Source organism: Hipposideros armiger, unplaced genomic scaffold (genome assembly GCF_001890085.2).
Source record: "Hipposideros armiger isolate ML-2016 unplaced genomic scaffold, ASM189008v1 scaffold_408, whole genome shotgun sequence".
Taxonomy (NCBI): Eukaryota; Metazoa; Chordata; class Mammalia; order Chiroptera; family Hipposideridae; genus Hipposideros; species Hipposideros armiger.
The window spans coordinates 1,242,010-1,254,208 of record NW_017731758.1 but is presented as its reverse complement, the minus strand read 5'-3'; the positions used below and the strand labels follow the sequence as shown (position 1 = coordinate 1,254,208).

General features: G+C 42.3%; 1 protein-coding gene across 8 annotated transcripts in view; it reads left to right on the top strand.

The window, feature by feature from the left end:
- The first annotated feature begins 10,017 nt into the window (after positions 1–10,017).
- The window catches only part of TPP2 (tripeptidyl peptidase 2), a 66,162-nt gene continuing 63,980 nt past the window's right edge, over positions 10,018–12,199 (top strand). For 6 of the 8 annotated variants that reach the window (XM_019663875.1, XM_019663874.1, XM_019663876.1 and 3 more), the window contains exon 1: positions 10,020–10,278. In XM_019663875.1, the coding sequence (XP_019519420.1) occupies positions 10,114–10,278 (165 nt within the window). In that variant the 5' untranslated portion in view covers positions 10,020–10,113. Of the gene's footprint in view, positions 10,279–12,199 lie in introns of all 8 variants that reach the window. The other 2 variants (XM_019663878.1, XM_019663877.1) reach the window with 1 other exon arrangement.

Below are 12,199 nucleotides of genomic sequence, written 5' to 3'. Positions count from 1 at the left end.
TCATTCAAGTATTCCCTGCAACAAAATCACAATTTACCAAGCAGAGTGGGAAGAGTCTTAGAGCGCAAGATGCCGGCTTGTAAAGACAAGCTCCAACCAGAAGGTGGCACTATTGCAAAGCCAATGCTGAGATGAAAACCTAAATGAATTCCTTTTCATATACATACATTTTCTAGGATTTATTCACACACAAATAAATATTGGATCAAAGGTAAAAAAAAAAACAAATTGAGAAAGTTCTACTCCTGCTAAGGATAATTGTAATGGAATTATAATTGTAAAACTGAACACATATTTTAAGTTTGGCATCACACAAGCCTGCTTTCCTGCAACGTGTAGATTTGATATTTACTCCCCACTGTAGCCAATTTTTCCGCTGTAAATATTACAACCTTTAAAGCAAAACAGCAAACACTTTTCTATCCCTCACCCTCTGTCAGGAATAGTTCTGAGCATCTTACCCAAAGTCAATTAATTTTTAGGATAGATTGCTGCTGAGAACGTTCTCCTTTTAGAGGCCTTGACTGAGAACCATCTCTAGCTCTTTGCTACTAAGTGCTCCACTCTATCTGCTGAGTTATATTCTAGTATCTGAAAAATGGCCCTGGTCCACTTGTCTTGAAAGTCTCTCCAAAAGCTGGCCACCAACTTCTTTTGGAAACATCACTTAATTAGAATCTGTTTACCTACACATTTATTTCTTGTCATTTTATGAATGTGTATTTCCCACACATTCAGGTTTTCCGAATTCCAATCTGAAACTTTTTCATGCATTTTGACTGAGAACCTTAAAAATGTTCATGCACTTTGACTAAGAAATGATATTTCTAAGTAAATAACAAGAGACATAGTCGAGAGTCTGGTTTTGTAAGGATGTTTGTTATAGCACTACTTATAGAAACAATACCTTAGAAAAAACTTAAATGTTAAAAAATTGGGAATGGTTCAAAAAACTTTGATACACCTATTGCACTATGTATAAATCATGTATATAAATGAGTTTTTAAACACTGAAAATGTAAAGAACATAATGTTAAATGAAGAGATCATACATGAACTTCTAATATGCAGAAGAAGTCTAATTTGGTCATTGTTCTCTATTTCAGAGCAGTGGAATTAGGATGTTTTAATTAAAATAAAAATCACAATGAGGTAACACCTCACACCTGTTAGGATGGCTATTGTTTAAAATAATAATAATAAATGTTGGCAAGGAGTGGAGAAATAGAAACCCTTCATGGGACTGTTCAATAGTGCAGCTGCTATGGAAAGCAGTATGGGGCAGGGAGAAGGGTCATTCCAAAAATTAAAAATAGAACTGCCATATGTTCCAGCAATCCCACTTCTGGGTATATACCCATAAGAATTAATGTCAGAATCTCTAAGAGATACCTGCACTCCCATGTTCATTACAACATTATTCATAATAACCACGCTATGGAAATAACCCAAATGTCCATCAACTCATGACTAAAGAAAATTTAGTATATACATACAATGGAATGTTATTCAGCCCTAACAAAATAAGAAAATTCTACATTTTTTACAACATGGATGAAACTGGAAGATATTATCCTAAGAGAAATAAGACAGTCACAGAGAATAAATACCACATGAGTCTTCACCATAAAAGACATCTAAAGTAGTCAAAGTTGTAGTGATCCAAGATGGTGGAGTAGATAAACACTGTGTGCTTCTCTCCAATGAACACATTAAAATTACAACTAAATTATAGAACAATCAACCTGGAGAACCATCTGAAGTCTGACTGAACAGAAGTTTTGTAACTAAGGATATAAAGAAGAAGCCACATCGAGACTGGTAGAAGGGGTGGAGACAAAACTGGCTGGCTCCAAACCTCCGTGTGGCAGTTAAGAATCAGTAGGGATATCCGGGCAGCAGAGGTTTCCCCCAGAGGACCAAGGGACCCCAGACTCCCCAGACTGGAGTACTGGTGTCGGGAAGAGGAGCCCCCACAACTTCTGGCTGTGAAAAACAGTGGGGATTCCGACCATCCTGGTGGGACAAAAGGCTGCGGGAAACCCAGACGTCCTCTTAAATGACCCGTGCACAGACTCTCACTCTCAGGCACTCACCTTGGGCGCCAGGGAAGGGAGAGGAACTCAGGGGGCATTGAAGGCATACGGAGGGCAGACTGATGTGGCTTCAGAGCAAGGGCTGGAGGAGAGTCGCCATTTTCCCGAGGTTCGGGGGCAGTCCTCCTCCCATGCAGCCAGCAGGTGGACGCCATCTTTCCTGTGTTAAGCCTACCCCCCACAGCGCAAATCTAAATCTGATTGGTCTGGTGCTCTCCACTGCTCCAAACTGCTGACTCACTGGGAACCTGACCTACCCAACTCCCCCAACGCCAGAGGCACTTTCTGCGGGCCAGCCAGCCCTGCCCACATTGCACTCTTTCTTGGAAAACTTTTGGAGTCTGTGGGCCCCAGGAAGGCAGTGACTGACCTTGGTGTGCTCTGAGACTTTTGCTGAATAGCTCCAGGCTCAGCACTGGCACCAAACCAGAGTCTACATTAATCCAGTGACTACAACTCTTCCCACTCTAGTGACACCCTGAGGCCCTGCCTCACCCAACCTGCATACTGCACAAGCTTTATCAGTGGTTGAACCCTAAGGGAGTTGGCAGCAGGCCTCTGGGTGTCCTGGCTTTTTGCAGAGTTACCCCATGTCCAGTATTGGTGATAGATGTCCTCGGTTCACAGTGTCACCTCTTTCACGTGACTCCAACTTTAGCATAGGCAGTGAACAACCACAGATTGCTTTGTAGCTCTTATCAGGTAGTCGCAACAAGTCACAGGCAGTGGGTGACCTTGGTCTACACCGGAACCCCTCCCAAGGGGCCGCAGAACCAACATACTTGGAGGTTGGCTTCAGACCACAGCAGAGCACCACCCAATTAGCTCCACAAACAGCATACACAAAGAGTTGTCTCAGCAGGTACCATAGCCTGCTGGGGTGAATCACACTCAGTGGATTGAGAACTTATTTGAAGAAATAATGACTGAAAACTTTCCTAACCTGGCAAAGGAAATAGACATATTTTGTTAAAAATAAATAAATAAAACTCTAGAAATAGTAAAAACTTACCTGTCCATATCATGTTTCACAAATTGTGGAGTAAACCTCAAGGTTTATAAGGTCTCTTTACTACATGTCCAAATTGACTTTTAAAACAATTCCTTGCAAAGTAGTCCTTTAAAAAAAAAAATCAGTTTGGGCCGGCCAGGTGACGCGTTGGTTGGTAGCTGGCTTGGGACACCAGAGGGCCCCGGTTCGGATCTCACATATGAGGGCTAGTGACGCTTGCCCTCTACAGCTAAGATGCTGAACAACAGCTCAACCTGGAGCTGGGCTGCCATGAGTCGCTGGTGATGGCGTAGGCTGCAGCCCCTGCTGCAGTGGGTTGCCATGGGCTACCGTATGTAGCCAGCAGCCAGCGTGAGCGGCCAGCAGCCGCAGTGAGCAGCCGTCCAGGGGCCGGTGACTGATCTGCCTCACCCGGGAAGAGCGCAATGATGGTGCCAACTTGGGCCAGTGAAGCAACGTCCTCCACAACTAGACTGAAGAACAAAAGGACAGCAACTTGTCTGTTCCCTTTCCCCCAATTCCCCAATAAAAATCTTAAAAAAAAAAATCAGTTTGCCTACTTTATCTAAGTACTAACTTTAGGTAGCCCACTATTTAAATGGTAATGGTAGCCCACTACCTAATGCCAAATTATACAACCAGCCTCAGTGCACTGAGTCCCTACTACCCACCAGCCATATTATACTAATAACAATTATTTATTGACAGTGAGGAAGGTACTTTTTCCCATTTAATTCTGATAAAAACCCTAAGATTTGTAGTGAGGACACTGAGGTCTTGTTAAAGGTCCTGAAGGTAATTAGTGGCAGAACTAGTCCTCGAAAACAAGATGCCTTGACTTCTAAGTGCTTTTATTAGCATATCCTCTGCTTCTCTTGTTCAAGTCAGAACATTCAAGATCTATTCAGGATCATCATTAGTATCAGCCTTTAATTTGAATCCTAAGCCTAACAGGTTTTTTCTAGCACTCTAAGTTTGGCAGATGGATGGGACTTATGAAATTCCATGCACGTGCTGCAAATAACAAGAGTCACACGCATATCCAGGCCTACGCCCGCCCAGAGATCCATGACTCTTGCAATGAAGCAAAAGTGGGCACGTACTACTCCCTGAACAATTTCTGCATTGCATGATTTAATTCATATCTGTCAATATAAGCATGACTTACTGTCATAGAATTCAATGGGAATATATTTTTGCCAACTAATATATACCAGGAATTGGGGTGAAACAAAGTAAGTACCACATGTTCTGTTCTAGTTAAAACTCTTTTGATAAAGAAAGAAAATTTCAGCACTGTACTCCACAAGCTGATGTAGAACAATATTGAATGTCAACTATAGTTTTATATATATATATATATATATATATATATGTATGTATATATGTATGTATATATACATATATATATGTAAAGTACATATATATGTATTTATATACATATATACACACATATATATGTAAAGTACAGCATAGGGTCTATATATAGTCAATGGTATTGTAACAGCTATATAAGATGTCAGAAGGGTAGTAGACTTGGGGGGTGTGGTTATCACTTTGTGAGAGATGTAAATGTCTAATCATTATGCTGTTTTGAACACCTGAAACTAATATATAAAAAAAATTTTTTTAAAGAATGAAAATTCCAAACACTATCATGTAAGAGTGTTGGATATAAGGATACAGGGGAATCACAAATGAACCCAAAAGCTCATTGGACCTGGGCTTTTCTGAGAATAGAGCTTTAGAGTACCTCTGAATTAAAGGGGGCTCTCAGGCCTCCAGCAGCAGGCCTGAGAATCCCTCTTTCAAGAACCTTGCTCCAACACTTCACCGCAAACAGCATGCCAATCTGCTTCTTTCATTTGCTTCAGGTCAGGAGTCCGCTTCTGGGCCAATGACCTATGCCAAAAGCATGTGTGTTACATCCTTCCTGCCCACTTAGCAGGGACTGTGGGCTGAATTCCTCCAAGGATAGGAATGAGACTGATATAAGCTGTATATGGAGATCCGACTTTGTCAGAACCAAAGTGAATGAAGCATTTTATAGCCTAAAAGGTTTATGTTTTGGAAACAACTATAGTTGCAAGGAAGTACCCATTCCCAACTTCACAAAGAAAAGATTTTAAAACAAACTCACATGGTTAAGTAAATAATGACATGCTCTAACAAATAAATAGTATGCAGGTATTAAAAAGAAAGAGGAATAATTCTATGTACTTATACTCTTCAGGAAATACTGTAAAGTAAAAACAACAACAAGGTGCAGAGCAGGGCAGTATGTTATCACTTGTTTACAAAACAAGAGAGGACTTATATATCAACACACATATACACATATATACATGTATACGTACATATAGAGAACAGTGCAGTATATGTACACATAGGAATATATATGTATTCTTTTTATGCATACAACATTTCTGAAAGGATATACAATTTAAAGAAGTCTAGAGAATTCTACACTCTTCAAGGTGAGATGTTTCTTGGGCATTCCTATTTATCTATGGTGCTAGAAAGTATAACGTTACTCTATTTTTCTATTATTTTTGCTCACTTATAACACCAAAGAAATAGAGCTGGAGGTATTATGCAACCGGTAATAGCCACATGGTGTGCAAACTTGAAGATTACTTTAAGTGTATTTTAAATCTCACAGGACATTAATATTGTTAGCGTTTCCTAAGTCAACATTTAGATTTGCCCACATATTTACATTATCTTTGTTCTTCATTCTTTCTTGCAGTTCTAACATTGCACCTGGATCATCTTTCTCCTGCCAGAGGGATATTTGTATTTCTTTTTTCTCTCTCTCTCTCTCTACTGGTGACACATTCTCTCAGCTTTTGTGTCTCTGTAAATGTGTTTAAAACATCTTCATTCAAGGAGGATGCTTTTCTTACCTACAGAATGCTGGATTGGCAATTATTTCAGCATTGGTGAACTATCATCTCTTTCTCTTCTGGTTTTCTTTGTTCCTGTAGAGAATTCAGTTGTCAGTCAATTGCTGCTTCTTTGAAAGTAATCTGTTATTTTTTCTCGAGCTACTTTTTGTCTTCTCTTTTCTATGATGTGCCTGATGTGGATTTGTCTTTATTTATCCTGTATTTAGGGGTCATAAGACTTATTGAATATATAGCTGGACGTCTTTTACCAGTTTGGGAAAATTCTCATAATTTATTTATTCAAAAATGTCTTCTACTCATTCTCTTTCTCATTTCCTAAAAGCTATTGGAACTTCTATTACCTCGGTGACTCTTTTCCTCTATGCTGCATTTTTATTTCCTTTAGTTCTGTAGGTATTTTCAAATATTTTCTTCCAGCCTATTTGCCTGTGAGTAATTCTCCCTTTAGCTATAGCAAATTAACAATTAAACTCATCCACTGAGTTCTTAATTTTGTTTTGTTTTTTTGTATTTCTAAGTTCTGGAATTTCTATTTGGTTATTTTCCAAATCTGCTATATCTTTTTTTAAAAATAATGAGTTATTCTCTGCCAAAATTCTCTATCTTTGCTTCTGCCAGGTACCTCTATCAGAGTGAGTCTCAACCTTGGTTACCAATTAGAATAATCTCACAGCTCTGGAGGTCAGTAAAAAGAACAAAAAACCGCCTCAGCCTTCCTGCTACATTTTTGAGAATTGGCAGCAGTTCTGAAAGGCAAAGTTGTTCCAGTATAAGACTCAAGTCTCTGAGTTTACATCTGCACCAGAAATTCTTCAACACACCGTCAGCTCTCTAATGCCCACAATCAGATATTTGCCATTTATTGTCCAGTTTTTCTCATTATTCTCACCAAGAGTCTTGGTCCAAATGCCTGGTTTATAATTTTGTTACTGAAGGTTCAAGTACCTGGAACTTGGTGTTATATAGCTTTAGTTTGCAGGTAGGAAGAATAGAAAGTGAGCGGATAACGAGGATTATTTAAGTATTTAGAGTCACAGAAGTCTTAAGACTGGTTAGAAGTCTTGTGGTATAGTGAATATTTGTCATGACTAACAAATCTTTTGAATTAATCGGCATCTTTTGAAAAGCCTTCTTATGTTTATAGAGCTTTCCACCTTATCAGTCCTGCCTGTCCATTCAGGAAGACAGATCTTAATCTCCAGCCTCTTTTACAGCTAGGCTCAGGCGTGTGACATACTTTGCCAAAGACGGTCGACCATCTGGCTCTGCATTGCAGAGAAATGGCTAGGAAGCAGGCATACTTGGTAGGAATGGTAATGGCGGCTTTTGCCTTCAGAGGGCAGCGGTGGTGAAGCTTTAATCGTCTGAGCCTGTTTCTTTGGTGTGAGCTATTTTAGTCTGAGTCCTTTGAGAAACAGACGCGAAGAACTATTTAAACGAGCAGGGTTTCTATTGGGGAAATGTCTGTGCAAAGTAAGTTAGTCAAAGGCTGGGATGGCCATCAAGCCGCGGTGCAAGTCTGACCCTGAGTAAAGAAGAGAGAAGCCAAGGTTGGGTAGACGAGTCCTAGACTGCCATGCAGCCTAGGGAAGGCTTGGCAAAGCTGTTGGGGAGTCCTCCAGCCTAAATCGGCTGTCAAAGAAGTTCCCCATCTCCCTGGAACGGATCCGCCCCTAGTGTTCCTACTTCACACAATCATTGAGTGGGAGCCACCCATGGGAGGAGTCGCCTCACAGCAAATGCTGCGCAGGGTGTAACAGCCCAGCTGCTGGGACACGTTGGATGCTTTCACAATCTCTACACGGCTTTGGAAACTGATTAAAAATATTCTCTAAATGATATGCTATTGTGCCGCAATAGTTACAAAGAAGGTGACTCAGGGGAAGCTATTGCCTGTCGCCATACCTCTGCATTTGCTTGCAGCCTCAACCCCCGCAGGTGACGGAAAAGGGAGGTAGGCATCAAGATACCTGGCTTAGTACTTCCTGCTTTAAACAAAGAACGCAGTGTGGGAGTTTTTCCTGCGCCGGGCTTGTTACTTTACCCCAGATAGGGTGACTGACCCAGTTGTCCTGCCCTCCTCCTCCCATTCCTAAGCGCTTGTTTTATTTATCTATGTCTTCATTGTTTGCTACAAGCATCCTCCCTCTACTTGTTTCCTTCCATTATCCAATGAACTGTCAAGCTGTTGGTCAAGTTGCACAAACTGACTTGGCATTGAGAGATTTCCTTTAGCTGAGCATTAAATCAAAAAGGAGCAAGAGGTGTAAATACATAATGTGAAGAGTACTGGGGCTTCAAGACAGAGTAGAGTACTTTGTATATAGTTCAAGTGATTTCAGGAGTTATATAAAATGTGTGTGTTGATCAGCTTGACCCCTATTTCAGTATCTTCTGAGAGTTTGTCTCTCTCTTTTCTTTCCTGTTAGTTTGAAGTTCTTTTCTAGAGGTAACATAAAAACAGTTGGGAATAAGAAGGAAAACATTACTGTATTTTCCTCCTCTGCTAAAGAGAACACGCTTCTCTAAGACTTATGGAATGAATAAATGGTCAAGCAATGAATTAAAACCATTGCACAGCCATTACAGTAATTTTTTGAGACTTTATTGAGGATTTCCTAAATCCTGTGGAGTGGAAACTGGCATACGGAGGGGCTTCCCTTTACACCAGGCATTCTTAACCTGGGATCCATACTCCAAGGGGTTTAAAAACTTACGTAGGAAAAAAAAATACATCTTTATTTTCACTAACCTCTTAGTTTTCTTCAATTATGAATGTAGGCAGTAACCAGAGTAGTATTAGCAGTTACTGTTTGTTACTCTGTCACCAATAAAAATCAATTTCTTATCACAGTTGTTACAGATATCTCAAAATATCATTTATGTTCTTCACTATTTTGAAGTTATGGGAGCTTATTAGCTCGTTATTTAATGCAAAGAAACACCCATATAACTATATATACACGAAACTATTATGTAACAGTTTATTTTTGATAACTGTATTTCAACGTAATTTCCGTTGTCATGATATATTTCATTTTATGTGTTTAAAAACATTGCTCTGGGAAGGAGTATGTAAGCCTCACAAGGTTGCCAAAGGAGTCTTTGGCACGCACACAAAAAAAGGTCTAAGATTATCCTGGCATGAATACATACAAAAAGATCATTCAAGGGCTACTAGTATAACACGGAGCAATTGATAGCTGCCGCTGTAAATCTAAAAAAAAAAACACTACAAATTATGGATCGATAACTGAGAGGAGAACCTTAAGGAGCAACCAAGAACTTCAATTTAAAGAGGGAAAAAAATGTTTTTCAGAAATCCGGAAGCCAAGGGTAAGCAATGAGGATAGGAGGGGCCCACTCCAGTCTCATACTTTGTTACTGGCTCCAGGGACTGGGGGCCAACAACCCACTTCCTGTTGACTGAAGCTAGGACCTATCCCGTCCCTATTCCTGCCCTGCCCGGATCAAAGGGGCACACTCGAGACAGACAGGGAAACACAAACCCTACAGCACCGAATCAAAGAACTCTCTAAAATGTGTGTCGGAGCACTTTGCCGGTATCAGACGACCACTAGTGTTCTGGTGTGCATGAATGAACTGGCTCCATTTCCTGTCGGCTGGGGCTTCAACAGCAGCAGTTGACCAAAAAGTTTGGTCCACAGCCTCAAGTTCGGAAATCATCGCTAACCAGCGGCGGTCTCCACTACTACAGGCTGTCGGCCCATTTCCTCCCTGACTCCTAGGGGAGTGTTTCGGCCGGGACCTTTACTTGGCGGCCGGCCCTCTCCTAAAAGTTCAAGTGCGGCGTCTTTAAGACCCCAGGTTGGAGAACCGAACCCTCCAGCAATGTCTCAGACTCCGCCTCCTTCTCTGCGGCCCGGGCAACACTCCCGCACGGTTCCCGAGAGCGGCGCCGTTAGCTTACATAGCAGCCGATGATTGGCTGCCTCGCCCTGGCGGGCCGGGATTGGCGGCCGGCCGGCCCCGCCCCTCACCCCCACCCAGGCCCGCGGCCGCCCGGGTGTCCTCGCGCTGCTTGTCCGCGCGCCACCTGGCAGTTTGCCTCTTCCTCGTCCTCCAGCTTGCGTCCATGGCCACCTCCGTCACCGAGGAGCCCTTCCCCTTCCACGGCCTCCTGCCCAAGAAAGAGACCGGGGCCGCCTCCTTCCTCTGTCGCTACCCGGAGTATGACGGGCGGGGAGTGCTCATCGCTATCCTGGACACCGGGGTTGACCCCGGGGCACCGGGCATGCAGGTGCGGCAGCGGCGGAGGGCCCGGGCGCGGGGGCGCGGGCGACCGGCGGGCAGGGGACACGGAGGGGACGCAGCCTCCGAGCTCGGAGGCCCAAGCCCGCTCTGCGGCGGAGCGGGAGCCGGGCACCGGGAGAAGGCGGAGGGCAGAGCGTGCGCGCGAGGCCCGGGGGCGGTAAGGGGCCGGGGGCCCGGGCTCCCGGCTGGGCGGTGATCCCGGCCCAGACAAAAGCGGCGTGCCTGGCGCGGCTGGACGGGCGCCTGGGTCCGCCTTTGGCTCGGAAGCCCCTTCCTCCCCAGGTGTTGCCAGGCCTGGGCCCTCGGGCTCCTTCCCGGTACAGATACTTCGCAGATACCTCGTGCCTAGGGCGCCGGCCAGTGTCTTCTATTTTCAAACGAGGGTTTTACAATTTTTATTATTTGTCAGGGGATGGGAAGGAAATATTATAGAAAAGGGGCAAATGACCTATCAGTACTTCCTTTTTATTGCTGTCGTTTGAGAATTTGGTTTTGGGGAAGAATTGTTGATCTTGAAACACTAAAGCCGGGTTTCAAGAAGATAACTCGGTCAACTTCCGGAATTGTTTCCTCTGGTAGTCTTGTGTTTTCTATTTTTAAACCATCGTCTGCAAAGTACTTGTTTAGGGTCAGTGAAACGCATGGCTTAGTCTTTGTTTGGCATAGGAAGAACCTAATTTAGTTTTGTTTTTGCGAACTCCTTAGACTTTATTAAATTACACATCAGTGTATTTTTAGCCTCAAAATATAAGACAACATGCTTTACGATTTAAAAAAAATTACTTCGTTTTGCGTTAGGCACCCTTTGACTCATTAGGCCAAGGTACCATACTGAACGGTAATTTTAAGGCTGTGTCTCTGGATTAAAAGTATGCTGAGTAAAATCTTCAAAGTTTGACTTGTAAATTCAGCCTTAGCGTTTTCCTGAAATCTTGTAATAAACAAAATTTCGCCTTTGTTAAGGATCCATCTTCCAAAAGTCTAACCTGGCCAATCCTACTGTATGCTGATCTCTTCCTTATATCACTCCTTATCTGTGTATCTTACACTCCTTTCTACACTAATCGCTGAAGTTAAATAATTCTCTTCTTCCCCTTCACGCCCCTCCCGCCTCTGGATCCTCTATTGTGCTCTCTAATAATTGAGGTAGTAGCATTTTGAGGGTAGGATGTAATGCAGGAGGAAAAGGGAACCAGTCTGACTGACTGAATCCCTCTGGTTCCTTTTGTTAATTCTTCAGCATCTGGAGTACAGTATACCTTATGGTGACTCTCCCGGACAGCTCTAGTGAATCCGAAGGGGATTCAGTACCATCCTGGTAGCATTAGTGGAACAACTAGTTGTGTTAATAACCCTGAAGACTTACAACAGTGACAGCTGTCACCTTTTTGAGACTTTATTACTGACTAGTAATGATTTATATTCTGTTGTGGTATATGTTTACTTTTTATAGGGATAAGGGGGAGAACAGCTGGGGTAGGTGGTTCTCTGGTTCTTTTGTCAGGATAAGTGGACAAGAAGAGTTTGGAGGAGTACTGCCTCAGTAAAAATGGTTTTGTAGAAGTTCACATATCTGCTTATCAGATTATTCCATTACTCTCTGTAAAGTAACAGTAATTCTCATCGCACAGTGTCACTATGAAAGTTGAGATTAATTACATGTGACTTTAAAGTGCTCAAGAAAAGTGTTAAACACCATTTTTTTTTAAAGCAAGGATATTTGGTAGAAGGAGTTTACTCTGGGTCTTGAATCCACCAGCTATCTGAAGAATAAATATGCATTAGATCTTTGCATGTAATAACAAATGTTCAAGCAACAAAATATTGAAGTAAAATGAAAACATAACTCTTCTAACAAGAGATTGACCTAAACATGGCTAGTTAAAAGAAATTCAGTAAGGTGTCTT